This window comes from Pelodiscus sinensis, chromosome 5 (genome assembly GCF_049634645.1).
Source record: "Pelodiscus sinensis isolate JC-2024 chromosome 5, ASM4963464v1, whole genome shotgun sequence".
Classification (NCBI taxonomy): Eukaryota; Metazoa; Chordata; order Testudines; family Trionychidae; genus Pelodiscus; species Pelodiscus sinensis.
The window spans coordinates 51,739,772-51,766,410 of NC_134715.1; the positions used below are offsets into that span (position 1 = coordinate 51,739,772).

Here is a 26,639-nt window from a genome sequence, read left to right on the forward strand (position 1 = left end):
AAGTGTCTGAAGCTAGCAGCTAAGACTGGCTGCCTGACGGTGCACTGAGAGCAGCACATGTAGATGTGATACTCCCACGGAGACTCAATGACATCTTCAATACTCTCACTGCTCTTTACTATAGGTGACATTCGTAGCCTGTGCCAGCTTGGGATAAAGGGATCTTGAGTCATGTCCAAACTCGGATCTCCCCAAGGGTAGCCTGTCAGCTATCTTCTGAGTATAATGTAGTGTCTTAAGTAGATAAATTAACTTTAACTAGTTTTGGTGGAGAGAGAGGGTTGGGAAGGCTCTTGTGTCATTATCATTTTACAGCTGGGTGTTTGTAGCATTTTTTTTATTATTATAAAGAGGTACGAGCTTGCTGTCATTAAAAACCTGCAATCTGGTTTTTAGTGTCTGATCCAATTAAGCGTACATCTGGCAAGGCACACAACCAAATAACTAATGGGAGAAGTGCAACTCTGAAATGACAATTGTTATTCATCGATCTCTTTTTGTAAGTCGAGATTGAGAAATGTAAACTTCAAGTGAATGAGATCTCCTGGGTGAGATTCTTCAGTTCAAACACAGTAAACAACTGTTGTTCTCTGATGCGCATTTTAGTACTGCTGGAGGCAAACTTTCTAAATATTAATAAAAAACCTACTACTGGCAGAGAGTACAGATGAATAGGAAGCATAGGGAAACAAGTCGGTACTGGATTTCTTGCCCACATTCAAAATCTAATAAAAAAAGCATATGTTTCAGGTCACTTAAGAAGGAAGATTGCTTAATTTCCTATGAAGTTCCCAATTTAGAATCATAAGAGAGATTAACATTCCGTAAACAGAAGTAGAGGAGGTATACGATATCATGAGTCCCATGTTAAACATAACAATATAAAAAGCATGTGCTCCAATACGACTCCTTTAAAAACTCTGACATTTCTTTCTTTGAAGTAGATGTGGGAGCAGATTATCTTCCTGAATATCTTTCTGACCTCACTATAGCCCCTTTGTGCTACTCTGGTGGTACAAAAAAAAAAAAGGCCATAAAGCTGACTAGCCCACATGTGAGCATGATAGGAGACGAGGTGTTGCCAGATCATAGCTACTCATAAGGCTGTCAAAGCTGGCACACGAGAGAAGGGCTGACTCTGCTCTGTTTTTTGCCTGTGCCCATATCTACTTGCCTATTGTATGTATGGAAATATGTTCTGAAATATATGGAATATGTTCACTTTTTAGGTCAGTCTGAAACTCCAAGACACAAGCCTGGCAAGCCAGAGGACACTTCACTTCATTTCAACAACGCTTTAAAATATACAACTATTCATGAACATGGGGCTAAGAGTCACTGGCTGGTCTAGCTCAGCACACGATGGCTAAGTTCCTTGGTGCAAAGTCCTGGAAATGACAATTTGGCTGAAGGAAAAAGTTTCAAAGCAGTCACAAATTCAACTGGGTTTGGGTTAATGCTTGGGGGGGGGGGGGGGGGGGAGAGGAGGGATTTGAACAGCTAAATAAATGAACAGGGCAGATTGGTGTGATGATGGATGCACTGGCATTCACCCCATGCCAACAAAAAAAACTAATAAATGGTATTGTGGCTAAAACTGCTTATTTTTGCTAGGGGCTAACCCCTTCTGGGGTGAGCAGGAATGCTGTACATTCCAGCAAATAGCTGCGTTTATTTGGGGAGCAGGAGAGCGTAGAGGCTTAGGCAGGAGGAAAACGTTTACGCTATCTCCATCCCAGAAGCCTTGAAAATGGATTTGGTTTTCTGTCCGCCCAGCAGAGTGACATCTTGAAGTCCCAACCATCAAGGTCTCCTTCCCTTCGAAGTCTAGTGAGGTGGAAACCGTTTATGGCATAATGCTTGACAAATAACGTTGTACTCCAAGACCCAAAAACAAATGAGGAAGAGTGGGAGGGGAAGCAAGTACGTAGCCAGTTCTAGAGAACTGAAAAGCCATGCAAGGAGGCATACCTGGCTTCTAATTAGACTGGATAGCCCTTTTCTTCCTTGGAAATATTTAAAAGTTTTAGGGGAAGACTAAAAGACTGGTTGGTCAGCCAACCATGGAAAGGGAGGAGAGTCTATGAAAGTAGACTTTCTTGGGCTTCTTGGCTTTGCTTTCAGCTACAACAATGTAGCTTGGGAGTAATTTCAATTACTTTAAATGATACCAACAGGTACTGGGAGCTTCTGTTCATGTATTGGGGTCCTATTACTGTCTTCTTGTGCCTCTTCTTTCTACCTGATGCACTGTTAGCCCTTCCAGGCCTAATCTTCTGAAATAAGTGTGACCTACTGGAATGGGAGGAAGCACCTCCCAACTGCTCTGGTAGCAGCAGGGAAGATACACAAAATAACTTTAAAAAACAAACTTAAAACTGACCTCAGGAACACAGATTTGAATTTGAAGTACCAGTACTCTCAGAACTATCCTTGTACTAATTCTTCATAGCAGTTTGCCTCCCAACATACTAGAAAAAGTATAGAGCTGGAAATGGACAGGCTACTGTAGTAGCTCCTGTGAAACTTTGTATCTTTATAGGAATTCAAAAGCAAAAATAGATTCAATAGGATCCCCATGAGTAACTATTTTGATGGAAGTTGATCCAGACTCAGCCTCCAGTCATCTGTTCTTTCCCTACCAGCAAGAATCATCTCTCTCTTATGCAGGCTGAATTGCAAGCAAGTCACTTTCACTTAGATTCCTTTCTCAATCAGGTTAGATGAAAAGGAGATGTAAAACTAAATATCAGCAGCAAGTATATGATAATACACTAAAATGTTGCTATTAGTCTTCATATAAACCCTCAACAAAAGGAGTTACAAGATGGATCCTCTGTAACCTCACACATGAAGAACATTAGTAAATGCACAGCATTACTCTTTGGGAACACTGTGTGAGGAGTCAATAGAAATACCTGCCTGCTTAAAATTAGGCACATGCCTTATTTCCTTGCTGGATCAGGACCACAGAGCACAACCCTGAAGTTACTGGGATCAGAGAGCACTCAGCACCATGCTCATTATTCCTGCAGGTTCATCTCTTTATCTATTGGGTCCGCAAATTGGTTGACTGTAAAAAAATTAGTACTTAGTATTAGTACTTCAGTACTCTGGACCGAAACTTGGCAATATTTCTGGTATCACTGTATTTTTTTACTCTTGTGCAGTTATAAAAAGAAGCCTTATTTTACTGCTGCCTTGAATCTGTAATTGAATCCAATCTTTTGGCCTTTTTATATTTAAAGCAACTAGATTCTCATTGTCAGAAAACAGACAAATGCAGCTACATGCTCCTTATTTTAAGTTTGTCTAAATACAGATTGTGCACTCTGCACTGAGGCAATAAAACCGTGTATCCATTTTTATTAAAAAAACAAAAACAAAAAAACCTTCACATGAAATTAAACCACAAATATTTTCAAGTAAAGTTGACCAAAATAAATATAGAATTTCTTACTAGGAATATTTTATGTAAACTAAAAAATGTAATTGCGTGTGTTTAAGAATCTAGAAAACCATTGCATTATTGCTACCTAAATGAGAAAATGTACACTGCATTGAAAATAAAATTCTAATTCCGTAAGGGCTTTTTTCAACAATCCTTTGTCAATCATATCTGCTGCAGCTAGGCTGACATTTTGCACCTGTGATAGCTAGAGTCAGTAGCAGCCATTTATTTTCTGCTGGATAAAATACATATAAGTTATAGTTATTCAATTGTTATGAAGGTTTAAATTAAAAACTGAATTTCTAGTGAGTCTGCATTTTTATTTTTTTAAGTGGCAACCTGTAGCTAGTAATTCCCTCTCTATAAAAGATACAATAATCTCCTACACTAGCCAAAGACTATGTACAAGTGCAGGCAACAGACCCTACAGTATTGTTTTAGATGAACCATACTGATCGCTCTGCACTTCCTTCAGGCTTCCTCTTTCTTGCTGAACGAACTCCAGGGAATGGAATCATGTCGGGCTTTCCAGATGGATTATGTGAAGCCATAGCTCAATGTCATTTTCAATAGCAAGACTCATAATTAAAGGTCAAATAGTCACTTCATCTGCAATCAATCAATAGAAGAAGTACTAATACTAAGTACTAATCAATCATTGGCAAATGCACTAATAAAAGCCATGAATCAAATGTCTGCATGTGTGTGTACTCACATGTACTGTGTATATATGGGGAGATGGAGAAAAAGAACAAAGTGAGGGGGAATGTGCCAGAGGGAGTCATGGGTACCACATTCATCTTCACTATTTGTAAGTTTATATCCCTAATTCACTAGTTAAATGAAATACAAATAAATATGGTTTTGTGTGCCAACATGATGTATACTATTTAGAAACCACTGAAAGGACCATTTATATTAAGAAATATTAATCAGTTTATGATGCTGAATGAAAAATAAGGGACCTAGTCAGTATAATTCATCCTTACACATACATGCCCTGCACCCTGATCTTTGAGGAAAAATGGGTGTGTCAGCTGTTCAGCATAAAAAATAAACCCCAGCATACGGGGACAATACTTGTCTCTGTGTAGAGTGAGCAATGTTTCGTGAATTCAACTATGGAAGTGGCAGTTTGCCTCATAAGCTTGTGCTGCATGGTCTCAATATGGTGAAGGAAAAATATTTTACAAAAGTCTTCTTATGCTTCTCCTATGACCTCTTTCAAGGCTTTAAAGCTGTCCTCTCCTCCTCCTCTTCAGTTGGTTCCATTCTAAAATCTCCAGGGAATTGACAAGAAACACCTATCAGAGTTTCACATGTAAAGATGAGAGAAACCAATGTCAAGTCCCAAAATAAAATTGCTGTTGTAGGAGGTCACTTATATGCTACCCAGGTGCTTAATGGCCATGTCTTGAAGGTAAATGAAAACAACTGCCCCAATAGGCTTAAACTGCAGTGCTGCTCTCAGATACTGTGGAGGTGGAGACAGCAGTACTAATTTGAGTGCAGTTTTTGTTGTACAGTTTGCAGTAAATACACCTTATAAAATAAAAAACAGGACTGTGTAGCACTTTAAAGACTAACAAGATGGTTTAATAGGTGATGAGCCTTCGTGGGCCAGATCTATTAGATCTGAGGAAGTGGGTCTGGCCCACGAAAGCTCATCACCTATTAAACCATCTTGTTAGTCTTTAAAGTGCTACACTGTCCTGTTTTTTGTTTCAGCTGCACCAGACTAACACGGCTACATTTCTACCACCTTGTAAAATGTGATGGAACAACAACATAGCATAGGTATCTTCTGTCCGTTATGCTTCCACTGAAGTCAAAAGAAAAACTCTCATTAATTTCATTGGGAGCAAAACCAGGTTTCTGATGGACGCAAACAAGGATCTGGTACTCTGAACTGTTATTCAAGAACAGCGTATTGTTATAAACACATTACCCTTGCAATGCTGCCAGAGACTGGGAGAGGAGCTTTACAACAAATGTTAATTGCACAGGTTAAAGATTCCTATTTATGCCACAAGCTTAGGGGACAATTTTCTTAATACAAAAGCTATATCGATCCAAATCTTTCTGATAAACTCCATCCACTTCTTGATTTAAACATCTGTGCATTTTTTTAAATGCAGCTCACTTTGCTGCGGTATCTGGATACCCAAGCAAGAATTAACAGAAACAAAAATCCAGGCTCAGTCAGAGGCAACTGATAAAAAATAATTGGCAGGTGTCTGTCTGTCTCTGTCTCTGTCTCTCTCTCTGTCTCTCTCTCTCACACACACACACACACACACACACGCACGCAACACCCCCCCCTCAAACTTGCTAACTGTGGCTCTGGTGAACTGCCAAAATGACCACTTTCCACAAATGGGGGTGCTCGTTCAGAAAGCCTTGGTTCTGATTTCTTACAGCAAAACTCCAGGAACCATCAACAGATGGAACACAATAGTTCTTGACAACATAGTTGTAACTGATGCAATCTCTCAGGAAGCTGGGTGCTGTGCTATTCAGAGCTTTAAACAATAAGCTAGTGCAAAAGCCCAGAGCATGAGAGTGCCCCTAGTTATTTGCACACTGTCAGGCAAATAGCAAGGCACCAGCTGGGACTTTCAAGTGTTCTTCAAGGGTAATCCCGGTGAAGCAGTCTACCCTAAATCTGACAAAGGCTAACATCACGGTGGCAAAGTTTAACTCCTAGGGGAGAGGCTGAAATATTCTGACCAACCACCACCAAGACCTAAAAATTTGCACACTCCCTTGCCTATACTAGTTATGTGAATTAGTAGAGAGGACTTATGAGTGCTGGAGAAAAGAGTTTTCAAAGAGCTCTGAACTTTGCTGATTTTCCACATCTGTTACATGTGCAGAGAGCGCTACAAAATGCAAGCAAAACCAGATTAACTTATGTGTTTCATGGAGAGCAGTTGCTTTGAATTCAGCTGCTGCTACTAGGATCTAGGAACCAGGTAATTTCAGAGAGAATATATGTAAAATAATGGGGACTGAATCACAAGCTAGTGGGGAAAAGGATGGAGAGAAGGAGCACTGACTTCAATGTATGCAATGTGTGATATAGGCACAGCTATGCTGGAGAATTTAGTATGAAAACTAGCGACAGAATAAAACAGATTCCTCATTTTTTCTGGGTGAAGGCAATCCCAAGGAGACTTCTCATGGTTAAGCACATATTGCAATGATATTGTTTGCACAGCAGTTACATAAGTGTGTACAGTCTACACACAAAATCATATTTTCAAGAAAAAATAATAAAATAACTACACATTCTTAGGTAGTTGAAACTAGTGGTCTTTGTTATATCATAGTTGTACTCTCAGTCTGTAGGTAACTTGGTATAATTACACACGTTATTCTGTACTGTTACTTATAAAACAGGAGTCACATTTACTATATTTTGTCTGAAATTGTACCCCAAACAATGCAAACTGATTTTACTAAAAACGATTTCAAAGTATTAAGGCAGTTTAAAAGAAATCCATATAAATATTTCTGTATATAAAAATGTAACTATAGAAATGCTACTCAATGGTTAAGAATGTTCCTTCTGATATATCCAACTCCATTTAATAAATAAAGCTTTATCTTTGATAGTTATATACTCAATAAAATTTGCCGTAGTTTATCAAACAAACATTTTCCTGTTTTGGAAAGAAATGAGATAATATACAACTCCCAATAGTCCCACTGATTGACCAGTATAAGAGAACTATCATGCACTATAATGACACTCTGAACATAACTATTTTAATTGTACTTTGTAAGTTTCCATAAGACATGCTTATTATCGCTTTTTCATCATTTTAAAAGAAAAATATTTCAATAACTGTTTTTGAATAATGAATTGCAATAAATAAAACACACAATTCAAAGACGCTGCAGACTTCAGATAAATACAATGAAGCTGCTAAAACTAAGCAGAAAACAGAACTGCCCTGAGTGATCTATTTCTGAATATGTTAAATGCTTTGTGCATGGCAAATGTTAACCAGTTCTGAGCAATATCTTTCTTGGGTGATAGTGCAGGAATAACTCAGAACATTATGAGTAATGGAACCTCAAACTTTATCAATATTGGATTAGAGTAAAAGAACATCAGAAGAAGAAAATGAAGTAGTTCCCTCTAAAATATGAACTGATTAATGGCACTGCAGTACAACTACTGAACTCCCAGCTGAGTAAACTGTGCTGTCTCCTTTTTAATAAACATTTATTTATACCGTGCAAAAACATTACCATTAATATACCAATATTAGTACTGTGCTGTTCACATGCTTGCCATTCTGAAATAAATACTACTTTGATTTAACAAAAAGTAACTTTTTCTAATAAAGCAAAATACAATGATTCCTGTGATTGCACTGAAAACTTGATCTCTTGTAATGACTTACCCAGGGTGAGGGATTTGTGTGTGGAACAAAAAATGATAGCCACCGTGTCTGCTGGTGTGAAACCAGAGATGTTCCTAGAAAAGGAAGTTTTAATAATCTTTTAGCAAAATCTGCTTAAAACATCATCGATCAAATGTGCTATTTTAAGTATCCATACACGTATTCATAACACTTTGATCAGGTCTACTGACATAAATAATTCTACCCACAGGTGCACAGTAGTGTGGTTTTAGTTTGGTTTTTATTTAAACAGTTTTTTTTCTTAGTTGTGACAAATTCTGTCCTGGGTAAATTCCTACAACTTAAATCTATCCAAGGTTACGGCTACATATATTCTGTATTGCATTAGTGGCCAATTTCCCTTTGTAAAAACTGACCAACAAACAGTTTATTTTCTTAGTGCTTTTAACATTTATCATCCAAATAGTATACTGAAATGAGAGTATAATAGCTATGTGTACAGAGATATAGGACACATTTCTGTCTATCGAGAGTGAAGCTAGGCTTGAGGTTTATAGGACAAAAATAAGGTGGTAAGGTTGGAAAAGTGACCAACAGAGACATATGTTTGCCCAGAAGAGGTCATACGTTCAAACCAAATGGGAAATAGCTTTTCCTGAAACTCTAGAACTGTATTTATAATACAGTTTAAGTAGTATCCTACTCAAGTTCTTGTAAAATTGCACTGTGAGATTCTACAACTGGGCCACATCTGTGGTCCAGGAAAGAGCCAGCATTACAAAAGGCACTTAAAGATGCCCTATGTCTCTAGCTGGTTCTATGCCACATGTTTTAGGCAGGGGGCATAACCAGAATATGCTGCCCTCTAGCAATTCCCAGTTGGTAGAATGGTGCCTTAAGAGACTGCTGCAGGCAGCAGAACTTAGAGCAGAACTATGGCTGCTCTAACTCATACCAGTGACCAGTTAAACGCTCGGCTGGTGCCAGGATAGGAGAAGATGGAAAGATGATTTGCAGTCATTTTATTTTCCCTCCCACTTCAGCTGCACCCAGCATCATTTCAAAGCCCACTGTCTCGGGAATTTCCATATTAAATTTGTTCAATGTAGAAAATGTTCTGTGGGACAAATGATACTTTCTGTGACACCCATGCAAATCCATTGCCTACAATAGGAGTAACTGAGTAGAACTTCATTACCAGTTCTGTAGAAAATGCACAAGAAGAAACAGAATCCAGCTCCTTCTTCGTTAGCTGTGTTGCCTCTGCAATGCTAATGGTGGGAGATGCAGCAAAAGCATCAAGTGTTAAAATGAAGTAGGGATGTTAAATATTAGTTAACTGAATAGTTGAGTAACCTCATGGATTCTTATCCGTTAGTCAACTATTCTATAGTCCCCGGGGTGCGGGGCTGGCAGCCAAGGTATCAGAGGCAGCTGTGCAGGGTGCTAGGTGGAAGCTGGTCCACGAAGGGAGCCAGTTTAAAAACTAGCTCCCCTTGTGGACCGGCTGCCTGTAGCCCAGTGCGGCTGCCTCTGACAAAGAGGCAGCAGTGTGGGGTGCCAGCAGCCCCTGTCTAAGGGGGGGGCGGCGGGCCCTGAGCTCCTGGACCTGGCGCGAGCCAAAATGAAGCCAGGCTGCTGGCCAGCCTGCTAACAAATTTACTGGCAAGAGTGGGGGGGAGGGAGATGCGTGTAGTCTATAGCATTAACATATGAGCTTATGCTTATTGGTTAATCGACTACACTGTTACATCCCTAGAATGAAGTCACCCTTCTTTACGCTTATTAAGTTTGCAGATGATACCAAACTGGGTGGGGTTGCAACTTCTTTGGAGGATAGGGACATAATTCAAAATGACCTTAGCAAGTTAGAGAAATGGTCAGAGGTAAACAGGATGAAGTTTAATAAAGAGAAATGCAAAGTGCTCCACTTAGGAAGGAACAATCAGTTCTATACATACAAGATGGGAAGCGACTGTCTAGGAAGGAGCATGGCGGAAAGGGATCTAGGGGTCATAGTGGACCACAAGTTGAATATGAGCCAACAGTGTGATGCTGTTGCAAAAAAAGCAAATATGATTCTAGGTTGTATCAACAGGTGTGTTGTAAGCAAAACTCGTGAAGTCATTCTGCCACTCTACTCTGCACTAGTTAGGCCTCAGCTGGAGTACTGTGTCCAGTTCTGGGCGCCACATTTCAAGAAAGATGTGGAGAAATTGGAAAGGGTACAGAGAAGAGCGACAAGAATGATTAAAGGTTTAGAGAACATGACCTATGAAGCCAGGCTTCATGAACTGGGCTTGTTTAGTTTGGAAAAAAGAAGATTAAGGGGGGACATGATAGCGGTTTTCAAATATCTAAAAGGGTGTCACAAGGAGGAAGGCGAAAATTTGTTCCTCTTGGTTTCTGAGGACAGGACAAGGAGTAACGGGCTTAAAGTGCAGCAGGGGAGGTTTAGATTGGACATTAGGAAAAAATTCCTAACTGTCAGGGTGGTCAAATATTGGAATAAATTGCCAAGGGAGGTGGTGGAATCTCCCTCTCTGGAGATATTTAAGAACAGGTTAGATAGACATCTGTCAGGGATGGTGTAGACGGAGCTTGATCCTGCCTTGAGGGCGGGGGGCTGGACTCGATGACCTCTCGAGGTCCCTTCCAGTCCTATTATTCTATGATTCTAGGATTCTTTCAGGACCACGCCCCAAATGTATGCATAAATAAATAAATATACACATTCTATACTGTACGTCTGCTCAAAACATTCTAAGCCACTCACCTTGTAGAAAAGAGGAATGTTAAAAGCATGAAGCTCAGCTGAACTGAAAATACTGAAAGAAAAACAAGTGAAATTTAAGTTTACATGGTAAACATAAAATTCACACAAACCACTGTCCTGTATACTGTATACATACTTTTTAAAATTGCATAAGGGATCTAAAGATATATATCTGATACATAGGGATGGGGCAAATCACTCAGTTTTAAACACTCTACTTACTCCTCATAGAAGCAGGATTACTGGCATCGATGGAAGCACTCTCCCAATTTGAATTAGAGTGTCTTCACTAGACCCACTAATTTGAACCCCAGAAGATTGACTGTGGCCGCTTCGATCTTAACTGTGGTGTAGACATGGCCTTGCAGAAGTACTTCCTGAAAATAAGGTACTTCTTGCCATGATGTTTCACTGACAGAAAAGTTGACTGGTGAATGCCATGCATCCATTCCCATAGTATTGGTTTACAGGAGTGATGACATAATGCAATCTTTTGACACACTTTAGAGGTGCTAGATACTTTAATTTAGCCCATCTCTGCTTAACTTATTGCAAAAATCATGTGTAAGTGTGAATACTGCACACACAAACCTGTATACACTCCGTTGTATATTTCCCTCTCAATGAAATGCTTGTACTTTCCATAATTGTTAACAGGCATTATAGGAGACATATACATATAGAGCATGCTGCTTGTTTCAGGAGGGATTTGGACTAGTAACATACATTTTTGCCTCACATTTCATTTGGCACTTACATCACAAATTAAGTAATCAAATAATTGTCACAAAATTATAAATAATTTTTTCTTTGGCATAAATGCATTAATTTAACATGCATAGAAAACACATTCTTTTTTAAATAGTTATATTAAAACCAATGTTGCTACCAGTGCTATGTTATGAATATGCTATTGAGGTTAAAATATTAACATACAAGTTACCATAAAACAGTAATCTGGAGAATAATAAATACGCTTTCCTCTTAAACACCTCGGGCCAAATTCACCACTGAAATAACATGGCACATGGCCAATGACTCCAATGAAGTCATTTGTAGACAATTTCTCTCATTCATCTAATCAACTTTTCTTATTTTTCAACGTTAGAAATAAAGACATGCTTTTTATCTTTAGCAAATTATGTATCTACAAGTGTCAAGGTGCACATTGCTTAGTTATGCACAATGGAACTGAATAAATATAGAACAGGCAAAAAATAAATGAAGTTGGATTATTTTTAGTTTTAAGAAACACAATGTTATACTGGAAATTGTTCTTTATCCTGAATGTGGCACAAACAGAACAATCTTTAAGAACACTGACGTAAATGACAAGAAAAGCAATGAAAGCAACTGGACTGCATAAACAGTCTAAGGAAGCATAGTTTGCAAAGCAGATTTGCCTGTTTCTCACCTCCATAGTTTTGCTGTCAGTGGACCATGAGTATCTTTTATTCAATGTTTTTCTTTTATTTTCTTTACATTTTAACTAAGAATTTATGTTTTTTCTCTCTATTTGAATGGATTCGTACATGAGAAGTTACAAGCACATCATGAGAGGAGAATATTCCTCTTGGCATACATATCCTTCATCTGAATTCTTTTTGAGTTTTATATTTTTGCCTCAACAATTTTGAAAAATCTCTCTCAATGCATACTCTTATTACTTGTTCTCACTTTACAATGTCACTTCTACAGTTTACTATTGATTATACAAGCATTTTATTATTTTGTATTGGCAGCAAATATCGTTAGTGTTTTACATATATATAGTGCTTGTCTGCTGACAGTGTTCCACAACTTATCCACTGTGGGAAAACAGCCACAGCAGGATGAACACTGTGGGAAAGGGGGTACAAAACCCAACCTTACAAAACAGGGCCATGAGAAATGTAAAACACAGATTAGATCAGGATTTATCTAAAAATCCAGAGCAAACTCAGCAGTTTTTACTAAATTCAAACATTATTCAATTCAGTGATGTACTTATTATGAACTGAGTTTTTTTAAACAGATATGGAATTATTAATTTTTTCATAGATGAGCTTGTTTTTTTCTGTTTACTTTCAAGTGAAAAAAAATTATTTCCTTTTTGTATGTCAGGTGACAGACTGACTGAAGAGCATGTAGTCTTTTGCAACCCAGGATGCAAGAAGAAATGTAGTAAAAGGCAAAAGTCCTATTGACTTCAATGGATCTGCTGTGCAGGGTAATAGTGCGGGATTACACCTACTGGGAAGGTAGGTGATACTGGGGGATCTGACAGTGGAGGGTGATATTTAAGCTGTATTCAGGACTACAGAGAAGGCCTGTCAGCATACGTATGCTGAATCAATGAATGTCCTTGGCATCTGGGCCAACCGCCTTTCCCAACCACTGCTGCCCACTTTCACGGTTGCACTAGCTGGGGGCCTCTGCTAAAGAAAGACAGTGTAAACCTTACTCTGCGTTAAGTATTTAAAATGAATAATTAAAGAATATGTGGGGAGGTAACAGGTGATTGAGCTGTTTTGGTTTTTAATGATCGTGTAATGTATTTTTACCTGATGGATACCAGGACACTGTTCTCTCAAATATATTATTTAAATCTGATGAAAAAGTAGAAGACATCTAAAATGTACTTTCTAACAATTTTCTTCAACCACAGAAAATATATCACATAAAAATTCCAATATTTTCAAGATTTATAGTTCAGTAAGAAAGGTAAAAATCAGCTTTTTATAAGCTGTTAACATAAATTTCTGTCAATAATAGCTCCAACTGAAATCTACATTTTCAATGAGGAGTGCCAAATCAACTGAAATTGCCCTTTAATAGATACAACTTCAATAAGATGGACATTGATATTTGAAAACTTCTTACTTTAAAAAGGAAATGCTACTCTGAGCAATATCAAATGCATACAATAGCAGGAGTCATACTTTTATTAGTGTAGCTGCTTACTTAACATCCTAAAAGTATTCAGCCTCTAGGAATTTTTTTTATCTTTCCTGCTTGGGAGATGCATTAAAAATACAAAAATCTAGCCCCATAGCAGTTAAATATATTTCCTTCTTTTTTCCTTCCAGTACATGCTGTTCACTACACACGAGAGACTAATAAGTGATAAAAAGTATATTTTAAAACTGAACTTACTTATGAATACTATTATAATCAAGCTAAATTTATCAAGGTCAATATTTGGATTGGAGAAAGTATCACAGAATGTTGTATAGATGATCATCAGGAGCACGCAGCTGCTGATAGCACCAAATGGAGGTTTCTTCCTCTCAAGCCAGTCCTTTATGCGTCTTCGGACAATCTGAAACACAGAAATCAACAAGTTGCCTCTTTTCAAAGATGCAGAGAGCAAGTTGGGCATCACAAAATGAATCTGACAGCAGAAAGACATAAAGAGAAGAGAATAATTCGGATGATGGCCACAGTGGATTTCAAAGCTTCCCTGCCACACAACTCTTCTTCTGGGGAATTTAACATTTGTAGTGCAACTTCCACTGGGCATCCATAATGAGAGTATATTTTCAAGTACATTCAAATCTATCCTTAATCATGCCAAATGTTCTTTGCTAGCTGTCACTGAGACATTCCCATTAAGCCTCCCCAAAGTTTATCTCCTCTGCTGATACTAATGGATGTATGTAATTATCACAGTCCCCTTTGCACCAACAGACAATTCCAAGTGCAACTTTGGGAATCTTAAAAATCTGACATCTTCAGGAATTTCATGATGGTAGATAATCGAAAGTGATCCATGGAACATTTTAATATTTAAATAGCTAGCGATGCACCAGAAGTTTTTAATTAAATTATAACTCATGCTTGAAAAGCAAAAGTGCATGTGTTGTGGGAGTTTAAATAATTCAAACTCTGAATATACAGTTTTTGTAAATCTAAAGACAAATGCCATTTGCATGCTTTTAGAATATCAGAATTAACACATAAAAATGAACAAACGTACATTGCTTAGTGTAACTTTTCTACTTTCAGGAAATTGAATCTGAAATTGTTTTGCAAGATTTTGTTTTAGAGACAAATTTAAAAGTGAAAGTAACTTAAAGTTTAAAATTATATCAAATTGAACTGAGTATCAGTTCGGACAACATATCTATCTGAGGTCTACCTGGTGAACCACTTTTTTTTCTGCATTACTTTATATGGTTTTACTGAATTACCTGATTTCTCACCCTGTGTTACCATATTCTTTTAGAAATTATAATGCAATATCATGGGGTATTGCAATGGTAAGTTGCTAAAAGTATCATGTTACCTCCCTACTGCAATACTATTAATACACATCACCACTACTGACTTAAGACACAACATTTTACAGGTATTCAAAATTAAAATCAATGCAGCAGCACAAGTCCTTTCCACATGCCAGCTGCCAAGGCTGGTGCATCATTCTTAGCTCTGTCAGTCACTCTCATCACCTTCCCAGAGTGCTTGAGATCCCTCAGTAAGGAAAGTACTAAAAAAACTCCTTCTACATTGGCTTAGGAAAGTAAATTTGATCAATTACATGTAGGACATATATTTTAAGAATTTTGAAGGTGGAGTGCAGGAATGCTGATGCTAATTAAAGACTGACATCTTAAGATGTTTCCAAATTTTCTGTTGACATAAAAGAGAAGACTTCTGGGAAACTGCACAGTAATATATTCTCAAGACTTACTTGCAACTCACAAACCTGGAATTTTATGCCTGACAAATGTAAAAGAGGGAATACGGTTCAATACTACGGCTATGTTTTTGGAGATGCTGAAGAGGATCTTAATGGTAGGACAATCAAAATTCCTGTTAATAAATTCTTTTAAAGCCACTGTATGAGAACAACCATTCTTCTGAAGCTGATGGACATGGCCTATGAAATTTTAATTAGGATACTTTCATTGCGAAACAGATCACATCAAAAGTATCTTTCTAGTCCTGGAACCAAATATGCAAAGGCAAGATCTTTGGCCTCTAACAAAACAAAACAAATACACAAGTTCTCCTTCTTTTCTTCATGGGAAAAAGAAAAGCTACCGAAGACCACATACATGCTAGTTGAATTAGGTAACTGACCTGGACCTCGACTATGATAAAAAGACATACAAAGAGTCCAGAGGCACCCTAAAGGCCAACAGATTTATTTGTGCATAAGCTTTCGTGGGCAAAGGCCCATATATTTAGTGAGATCTGTTAGTGAAATGTAGCTCGACTCACCTCCCTCACAAGTGGGGGATATACAAGCTAATACATAAATGGCTGTCATATTCAGGAATAATTTATGTGTCCCATTACTGTTTGTCATTAATTGAAGTTAATTAGATATATTGTATTTTTCACACCATACAGAAATGGAGCCTTCCTTGACATTTGTAATACAACAGAAAAACTTTGTACAATAGGTTTCATACAGATATCTATAACTAAGATGTATAAACCCTAATAAAATAAAAGAAATGGAGGAAATGGTTGTATAGTCACATAACATTTTCTATTATGCACATAACAAATATTTCATCAGTTACAGCATCACACAAAGCAGACTGTACCTTCTAATCATACCTAGTGTTAGGGGATTTAAAGAAGACTGTTTTAATCAGAGATCCTCCTTTAAACCTTCTAAAACACTTTGACTTTAACCTTTCAATTGAGAGTGTGAGGTTTTATTCCCTTCTTGTGCTTTACCCAAAAATACTGGATCATTGTTAACTCCAAATCCAGTAGATGATTTTTCTTGTTACTCACTTTCTCTCTTTAAACCTAGAATTCTGAATTCTCCCTTTTGTTTCAGTAGAACCATTAAATATAATAGCTAATAATAATAATACCACTGTAATTTCAAATTATGCTTTATGAGTTCTTTGCCTTCAAAAGCTTTCTCTTCAAAGTGAAGCATAAAATACTGCACAACAGTCTAATAATCTCACCATGCCTTCTCTTGCAAAGTGATGGCAATAAGATAGCATTTTTATTTGCAACTTTAATCCACATTAGTGGGTCCTTCCTTCGGTGCCAAATTCCATTCATTTCAATGGGACCCAGAGAAGATCCCTTTACAGGATCAGAATCTTTGTTTTTATAACAAGTGTTTCTGTTAATTCCTGTGTTTTACTATGAGGGCCGCAGCCTTGCCCACCCTCAGGCTACATACCAATTCATGCATTCCTGCAGCAAGGCTGTGGTCCTTATACAGGCAGTCCCCGGGTTACATGGATCCGACTTACATCGGATCCCTACTTACAAACGGGGTGAGGCAACCCCGCACTAGCTGCTTCCCCCCAGCAGACCAGGGAGACGCGAAGCTAGCGCCCCCCTCAGCAGATCAGGGAGATGAGGAGCGGCTTCTCTCAGCAGACACCTCAGCTTGAGAATAAAAGACTGAGGGAAGTGAGGTGTGGGAGAATAAAACTGAGCTCTGGAGAAATGTTTGGCTAGAGTTTCCCCTAGAATATGTACCAGTTCCGACTTGCATACAAATTCAACTTAAGAACAAACCTACAGTCCCTATCTTGTATGTAACCCGGGGACTGCCTGTAGTAGAATTTTAAAAAATGGCAGTTAAGTTACTTGTCCTTTATTAGAGAGCTCAAATTATGTTTTAATGTCCTGTCCTAAAAATGGATAAAGAGAAATGCTAATTTTTTTAACGAGAGAACTAAATGTTTACCAGGCTCTTGCTTTTTTCTTATTACCTGTGAACTGGAAATTTAAAAGTGATTTAAAATGTGTGAATCAATTTACTTTCATGTCTTAGTTCTCGTTCAAAAACTCTCTCAAAGTCAGTCAATATTCTATTTTCCATTTAGCTTGGGTTCCATGGAAAATGCTTTAAAGATTACTTACTAAAATTTTGAGCAATTTAAAACGGTCATTTTCTTAAAATTAAAAAATAACTGCATTTGGCAACAAATACTCCTATGACATTTAATGGGTAAGTATATATTTGTTCTTTTTATTTGTGTAGAATTTGTGCTGTTACTTGTTAAAGTTAAGTGTCAGAAGAAAGTGAATAATGATCTGAATCCTTGTCATCTGAATTTTCTGCACCGGCTTTTCAATAGTATTGTTCACCCAGACCATCATTCCTGCAACTCACCTGCAGTTTGGTTATAATAACAATAAGGCCACTTCTCTGTGGGCTTAAATTACCAATATAATCTATTTGATAAAGTTTTTCTTTAGATGAAAATTTCTCTAACCTTTGTTTTTTTCATTTTAACCAATTTTAAATTAGATTACATTTAATTTAGATTTTTCATCCCATATGTTTTGTACCTCTCTTCACTAGTTACAGTATCCAACTTCCTTACCATTATAGATTGTTCCTTAAAAGTATCCGTAGTCAAAATTTTACTGCTAAGATTCCTATTTTCAGTTCATTTGGTGGCTCATGTATCAGTGCAGCATCCTTTTAAAATTATGTTTATAGATACATGTTCTAGATGTTGGCAAAGCTCCTGCTGAATAGTCTTAACAAGGATGCAGAAGACAGATCCAAAATACTCCACTTGTAACATATCACAGATCTTTTTTGTTCACTAGGTTCCATGAAACATTATTGCACACTTACACAACTAACCTCATTCTATGGATTTGTGGAAAAGAACGGCTGAAATTATAACATGAATTTCAGCTTCAGTTAAGGTCTGTTTAATATGAAGTGCCCACTTTATGCTGGCAGACAAATCACTGATGGGCCAACTGGAGAATGCATGAATGATAATGTACAGACACGCTTTTTATTATTTATTCATAGAAAACAGTGGGTTTTGGTGTGCTGCTTTGAAAAAATGTTCAAACTAGCAGAATATAATGAAAGCACAGTGAAAATTCTATTACATTAACATTTAATCATAAATCACTCTAATACAAAAACATAAAATAAAAATCTGTCATAAGCAGTTAGGCGTAAAGAAAAAAGATCTGCAGAGTTGGGAAAGGAAATATTGCAGCAGCAACCATTGTTTCTGTTATCTGTCACTTTTAGAAGGAAAAAAAAGGAACAAACAAAGAAACAATGTTCTTTGGCCAAACTCCCAAAACTGAAAATCAAGACGAAGCTGCTTAGGGAGTGATCAAAACTTGAGTTGTCAGTGTAAAAGTACTTACCACCTACTGTAATGAAGGCAAAAATTATCTTCACACATCACTGTAGTTCATGACTATCAACCTTCAATAATCAGATCAAATGCAGTATAGCACTGTGCTATATTGACCAGAATATGAAAGAAATGTAAGAACTTCAGGACACTATAACATATTATATGTGTATGCATGTGCATGCGTGTGTGAGAGAGATAATCAACTGTCAATATTATTTTAACGTTATGTTTATTTTTTGGTCTTGAGGATCAATAATTTATAACAACCTGAGATTTGTCTGCACTTATAGGGAGTTAGAAAACACCTGCTATATGAGATCTGTAATACTGTTAGAGAAAACAATGTTTATATAAAGATCTTATATAGCAGGTGTTTTCTAACTCCCTATAAGCACATGCAATAGGGGGAATACATCTCAGGTTCTAAATTATTGATCCTCAAGACCAAAAAATAAACATGTTACACAAATATTGACTATTAATTATGACACACAAATTACAGAGCTGTGAACTATAAACCATTTTTATAGCACTCAAGGATAAGACTAACGTGAACTCTACTGGAAGATCCAGTCTCTCATGGATGATTTCATTAAAATATTGCCAAAAGATGACTAATATGGTCCACTTTTCCAGTCATCACTACTATGCCCTAATATGACAATTCCCAAACCCATATGCTCAATGTTATGTTCTTAACAATATACAACTTTAATAGATTTTTAAAATCCAGACTCAATTTCTGTTATTTAAAATAAGTAGCTATTAGTGATCCTCTTGTTTGTTAACCTATGTATGCTGTGGCCAAAACTTTCAAAAGGTTTCCAATGCACAGTGCACCAAATGGTCATCTGTCACTACTTTCACTGCCCAGAGTTATGCATTCCTTTGACCTCCAGACTGTAGTACAGTAATTTTACACTAGAAAAACACTTGAAAATTACAGGACAGCCAGTGCATTATTAGACAGCTTGAGTAGTTAACATTAGAGCTGGATAAAAACTAGAATTCTGATTCCACAGGAAATTCCCAAAATTAAAAAACAACAATTGTTTCAAAACAGAATGAAAAGCGGAATGTCAAATTCTCTCACCCCACAGGAATTTCAAAATGTTATTTAGAAAAAAATCAATATGACATTTCATTTAAATATTTTCAAAATATTTCCAATGATGCCCTGCAATGAGTCATGAAACTCAGGGATTCTGGAAGCCCTAAGAGCACCATTTCAGGGCAGACCACCTTACAGACTGCCTCAGAGCCAGAAGCACGGAAGCCCTGGAAGCATATGTCTGCAGCTTGTGCCAGCAAGCCTCCCAGTGACATACTCAACTTAGTTTCTTAGGCTTCAGAGTCCAAGTCCTAGACTGAGCTAGAACTTGCATATTGACCAGAATCTATAAAGAACTTCAAAGTGCTGTCCACACAGCTGTTTTTAAGCATGAGCCCCACTAAGTCACTCAAGCTCCAGCCTAACCTGCAATCTCAAAACACTGTCCATACTGCTATTTTTAGAATTCTGGAATGCATCTCTCAAATCAGTCTGGGAACTCTTTTCCATGGGCTGTATAGACATACTCTGAGCTGCTGAGGTGGTTGCAAGTTTTGAAGCCCAGCAGGTGAGCTGGCAGGAAATGAGGCTGTTTTCCAGCAGAAACTTGCCTGGCAGGCAATTCCATTGCAAATAAGCCCGGTGAGATTGTTACACTCTCGCGCAATATTTCAATTTTGATGAATCGGCATTTTCCAATAGAAAAATGCTCCATGAGAAACTTTCTGATGCACTTCACTTAGCACTGGTTTCATATTGATTTCTAGGTGCAATTCAAGGTGTTGATATTGCGCTATAAAATCTTATGTATATTTTCTGGTCCTGGCTACCTAGACTGTATCTCCCTACACACTCACTAAGTTAACATCAGTAACTAAAGCTACTAACAATCCTCAGTATGCACACAGTAGACCTAAAGGTAGAGCATTCCCAATGGATAGCCTTCATCTCTTCGGTCTGACAAAACTTCAATTAATTGCTATTGGGATATATCATCTCACCTGGCAGTTTCTTGTAAAACAATGCATCTTTCCTGAGCAATATTTGTGCATGGATCAAAGTCGTTTTGAAAATTTTAATGACTGTTTAACACTTAGCAATCCTCTAGAGATGCCTACAAAAATGTCTCAGCCTGCCACATGTAGTGCTGTGGAGGACTTCATTCTATTTAGCTTTGGTGAAATACTTCCTTCCCACCACACTGGAATATTGCAATACCCTTTTTACATTTTTTCCTGGGTCCCTGAAGGACTGAAGATTTTGGTTGTTCCGTTTTTATGAAAGCTTTCATTTAATTCTAACAACACGTAATAAAGATCTGACACAGGAATGCTAGTAATAGGGGTTTCTCTTTATAGCCCCATTGGAAAAAACATTGATGCATCTGTTCAACTTTAAGCAGCCTAATAGACCTTAATGATTTGAGTTTCATGCTTAAAGTATGTATTTATGTATTTTCCTGAATCTGGAGTCTACTTCCTGTCTTCTGACATGCCATATGGTCAGGGTTACAAAAAGTTATATCTATGTCACATGGCAGGGGATCAGTATTCATTGACTCCAGTAGCGACTATTACTATACAAGACCCACAAGATCTTAACTTTAATCAAACCAGAATGCCTCCCTAGAACCTTTTACGGGGCACTCTATGCTAGCCTTAAAATTCAGTTAATATTTGTAAAATGATTTACATTGTCTACATTGCAAGTTACTGTGCAGCAAGCTAGCGTATGAATCTACAGAATGCCAGCTTGCCACATAGCAATAACTCATATGAGCACTGCTAAGTACACTTGAAGCTCCAAAGTATGACTTGCCATACTACACTTTCATGCAGTAGTATACCGAGCTGCATTCTGGGACTTTCACTGAGCTGTAGCAGTGTCCACATGGGATGTTACTGTGCAGTATGCTAATGTGCTACAGGATACACTATCTTGCTTCTTGGGCAGTAATTGGCCACATAGACAAGCCCTTGTAGTTAAGGTTGCAAAATAGTTTCTAAGGTCCCATTTTCATTTGCTTTTATCATTGCTAAACTTTAACTGTTTGGGTTGATACAGGCCACATGTTTGCCTGAGGCGGATTTTTTTTGAAAACTTCAACCAAAATGGTTGAGCCATTTCTGAGACTGAAATTAGGGAAAGCCATGCTATTTTTGTCAGGTTTATTTATTATACAGAGAGAAGTTCTAGTTAAGCCTCCACATGTTAAAGCAGGACCTTGGTACTTGGCAGAAGGGATGCTCTGGTGTCTAGGGTGTGCCTTGCGCTGTCTTAGTGAAAGGCTGCTCAAATATGACCAAGTTATAAGTATACGAAAAACATCACACTTGGCACCTTCTCAGCAGAGGTTTGTTAGGGCTGTAAAAGTTATTCTTCAAAGATTCCATCTGCACCCTCCTTTCACATACAACTCCTGCAGGCTGACTGGATTACACATGCACTGCTGGGACTGCTGTGATGCTGTACAACAGAAACGAGAGGCAAAGAGACTGCTTCTCATGTTCTCAATCACCTCTCCTTCCCAACTAGAACCCAAGGAACATATGAAGGAAAAAGAGGAAGCAGGCTTATTCAAATATGCAAAGGAGTGTGGTATAGAGGGTGGTGATGAGGGTACAAGAGCCAAAATGAAGACAGAGGCTGAAGATTAGAAGTGTAGGGACAGAAGAGTGTATAACCACTACAGCACACTCCCCTCCTATACCTGGAACTCATCCCCAGATTCCTGAGTCTCAACAGCCCTCGGATTGCTAGAAAATAGCTGTGCATTCCACTTGCAAAGTGTGGCTCTTCTGTGAGATCCAGGATGGAGGATAACTGCCTGCTGCTGCCACCAGATAATCAGTTAGCTCAAGTGATTGAGTTCCGTGTTGTGGATCTAAGGATCTGAACCCTGCTGATGACCCAGGTGAGGGTCAGAAACATGGTTCCATGTGATGGATTTTTTTTTTTGCAGTTTGTTTTTGAAAACATAGGAAATTACATTAAGTATATATTAAAAGAAAGCTAAGGCTGCAAAGTTAAGTGCTCAAAAATTCAAAGATGCCAATGAACAGGATACACAGTATTCAGGAAATGAATCAGAATTGTGTAGGAAGGTTTCTATATGACTCCTGTCAATGTTTATTGCTAAAATTGGAAAATGTAGAGTGAAAGAGGAAGCGGACTGCAGGAAAAACAAAGAGATACTCTCATGTGTAATTCAGCTGAATACCCCTGGATTCTCTTTGCTTTTGCCATAGATTCCCATGTGATGCTGGACAAGTCACTTGAATTAAACTTTTCCACAGATGGCCAGTTGTTGCATGTTCTTTGCTTTCTGAGTGTCTACCATGAGGCATCATTTGTCAGATTTGCAAAGGGCTAAGTGGTCAGAACTGCAATTGAAGTCAATGAGAGTTGTGCTTTCAATGCATAAATTGCTATAAAAATAGCAAGTAATCTGAAAAATCAGTCTATATGTAGGTCCACTGACTGAGGGCTGCAAAGGGGGCAACTGACCTGGAGTCCAGCAATTCTGTAGGAGGCAGTGGTAGCTGGGAGCCCTGGGCCCTTTAAATCACCACTGGAGTGCCGTGCTGCATGCTCTGGGAAGCATTGAAGGCTGGTGAGGGAAAAGTGGGTGTACTCCAGGCAGTGCTGATGGTTGGTTGCCCCAATCCCACCCCTTCCAAAAGCACGGAGCTGGCCCCTCCACACACTTTGCCCAGGGGCCTGGCAAGTCTATCAGTTTCCCTGTCTGTGGGTCTCTCAATTTGGGTACTCAAAAATCTGTGTGCCTCAGTTCCTTGCCTATAAAATGGAGATAAAATCTCCTTGGCTCACAGGGTTGTTCAAATATTCACTAATGTTTGGGAAACACCCAGATACTACAGTGACAAGTGTAATAAAAAAGCCCAGGAGGAAATTAATTCTGTTTTCAGTCCAAGGGTAAGCTGTATGCTGTAAAAAAGGGAAGGGCCTCACACTGAATGATATAATAAATGAAATATTGAACAGATGCTCATTCACTGAGCCACCCATCATGTACTCTAAATGAGGCAGAGGTTCTGTGGAAAATTTTTTTATGTGATCACACAATTAAAGTTTTTATTACACTGTGTATACAGAAGATCATAGGCAGCATTAATTCTGGCATTTTCTAACTTTTGAGGGCCTGACTTTATCACCTTCAAGTTCTTTTAACATAGAATTTTTTAATTAATATAATTAGCAGTAGCCATTACACAGGTAGAACTTGTTCCATCTTATAACGTAAAGGGCATAGGACAAAAGAACTCATTCTCAATGCTCATTTTTGCCTTGGGCTGCAAGTTTCTCAATCTGGGCTGCTTTTTTTCCAGCATTTTATATTCACAAACTCCTCGATACACAATAGTGCATGTTTGTGACCGTGAGGGTCAGATGCTCAATCTCAACAAAGATCAGTGTGGCTACAGGGGGCACTGTAGTATCTTCTCTGTGATCTTGGACTCCATTACGCTGAGGTTGTGTCCCACATGGCAGCATACTGTGTTGACAGTTTATCTTTAAGACGACCCTCTATCTTATTCTTTTAAAAAAATGTATATTTAAAAGACATACCTGTCCAATAATGAGAGGAACTACAACAGTCATAAACAGCTGAGAGAATATAGATGTAAAAGGAACAGAGGAGGATGATCCAAGCTACAAAATAAAAATAAAAATACATTGTTAATATTGAACTTTTCCTTAACATCTGTTTTGAACTTGGTAGTAAAGATCTGCAATATTTACTTATACAGATTGATGCCCTAATGTATAATTTTACGTGTGTAACTGTTAAGCCCCATTAAGATATGTGGTGCTTCACAATTTACAAAATTAAGGACAGTCTCTGCCAGAAGAGTTTAGATTATAAAACCCCAATTCTGCCATTGTTTATTTACATAAAAAAATTAATCTAGAACAGGGTAGGTATGAATTTAGAGGTATGAACTATGCCTGAATAGCACTTGTGAATGCTTTTATTCCTGAATAGAAGTGCTTTATCCAGTATTAGTTTACTCCACTACCATAGTGGATTAGTCAACCTGGAACAAGGAATTCTTATTTTAGGATGAAAACATACACATGCAGAGTCGACCAGTAATAGCTATTCTGGAATATCTCCCTGTGTAACTCCCACTGGTTCCTTCTATATCAATCAATTTGGATGTGGCACAGAGATGGGCTGCTGTGGCACATTCCTGGTTTGCATGAGTTCCTATGTAGATGCTTCTACCTGTGACTTCGCATGGGATTGCAGTATCAGGGAGACTATTTTCCAAAGGGGGAATTTCACACTTTTTACACATAAACCTCTCAACCTTCAATTTTAGGCGAATGTGAAATAGAGGTAGAGCCCTGACTCCTTGCAGTAACTTCATCACAGACTAACCAAAATCTTACCACACATTCAAAGTTTCTATGATGGTTCTACTCTTCTACTGATCCCTGTAGCAACTTCAAAGCCATAAAAGGTTTACAGGATTTAAAAACGTATTTTGGCACCATTTTTGGGCTGAGGAGTTAAGAGCATTAACTACTATATTTTCAAACAAACTACAAAGTTTTCAAACAAACTTTGTCAAGTGAAAATAAAGATTTTAGAACTTTAAAAGCAGCTTCAGGGATTTACTCCAATGGAGTTCTAAATCAAAATGGGTGGTCAGGAATCCAAGACTATTTACTTTGCTTCTTGAGGCTACAATAATTTTACAGTGGCAACGCTGTATTTGTGTGAAAGATTCACTAGCTTAAGAGAATATTTGAAAGTTTTAGGTCAACTACATAGAGGCTGTGTCTAGACTGGCAAGTTTTTCCGCAAAATCATCTACTTTTGCGGAAAAACTTGCCAGCTGTCTACACTGGCCACTTGAATTTCCGCAAAAGCACTGACGATCTCATGTAAGATTGTTAGTGCTTTTGCGGAAATACTATGCTGCTCCCATTCAGGCAAAAGTCTTTTTCCGAAAGACTTTAGAGCAAAAGGGCCAGTGTAGACAGCAGAGATTTGTTTTCCGCAAAAAAGCCCCGATCACGAAAATAGCGATCGGGGCTTTTTTGCGGAAAAGCGTGTCTAGATTGGCCACGGACGCTTTTCCACAAAAAGTGCTTTTGCGGAAAAGAGTCCTGCCAATCTAGACGCTCTTTTCCGAAAATGCTTCTAATGGAAAACTTTTCCATTAAAAGCATTTCCGGAAAATCATGCCAGTGTAGACGTAGCCAGAGTGTATAATCATATTTCCAAGTCAAGAAGCAAAAGGTGTCCGCCAAAGGGAAATATTGCTACATCTTTGCCAACTCTTCAAACTCTTACTTCCAATGTAGCATTTCCAAGCCAGAATCTGCATGTTAAAGCAATTTTAAGCTACAGATTAAAAACTGTTGTGGACTCGTCAGCACAGACATCAAGTTTTTTAGACAAAGGATACTGAAATATAGCTGGTGAGGGCAGGGAGATTTAAAGGGAATTACATCACAAAATAAATTTATCTATGAGAAACCAATTCTTTTATACATAGCAATAATCTTCCAAACCAGAGTTTAAAAAATGCAGCTTTTTCACCATTCAAGTGATTAACCACTTTGACACCCCTTGTTTTTGATCAGCGCATGCACTTGGCCCTGCTTGTATCCTAATGCCGTTTATTCATACATAGGTGGTTGTGGTGGTAGCATTCATTTTCCCATTCAGGGTGCTGCCATTTTTCCTTCTAAGGATGTTAAGATGACAAAAATCAAAAAGGGTTAGCAGTGAAAGCACTCAGTCCTGGCTCACGCTGGGTCCCAGCGTTGACTCTGCTGTGGCTCTGCATTAATAAGAAATTGGGAAGCTGGCACCCGGGCAGGCTGGCTCAGTCCCAGCACGCACTGAGTCCCAGCA

At 38.1% G+C, this 26,639-nt stretch overlaps 1 protein-coding gene across 5 annotated transcripts in view; it reads right to left on the bottom strand.

Moving 5' to 3' along the window:
* The window catches only part of SLC10A7 (solute carrier family 10 member 7), a 203,083-nt gene that overhangs the window by 27,890 nt on the left and 148,554 nt on the right, over nt 1-26,639 (bottom strand). For 4 of the 5 annotated variants that reach the window (XM_075929996.1, XM_075929991.1, XM_075929990.1 and 1 more), the window contains 4 exons: nt 24,335-24,418; nt 13,739-13,904; nt 10,604-10,655; nt 7,867-7,940 (listed from right to left, as the gene is read on the bottom strand). In XM_075929996.1, coding sequence (XP_075786111.1) covers nt 7,867-7,940; nt 10,604-10,655; nt 13,739-13,904; nt 24,335-24,418 — 376 coding nt within the window. Of the gene's footprint in view, nt 1-7,866; nt 7,941-10,603; nt 10,656-13,738; nt 13,905-24,334; nt 24,419-26,639 lie in introns of those variants that run through there. The other variant, XR_012904144.1, reaches the window with a different exon arrangement.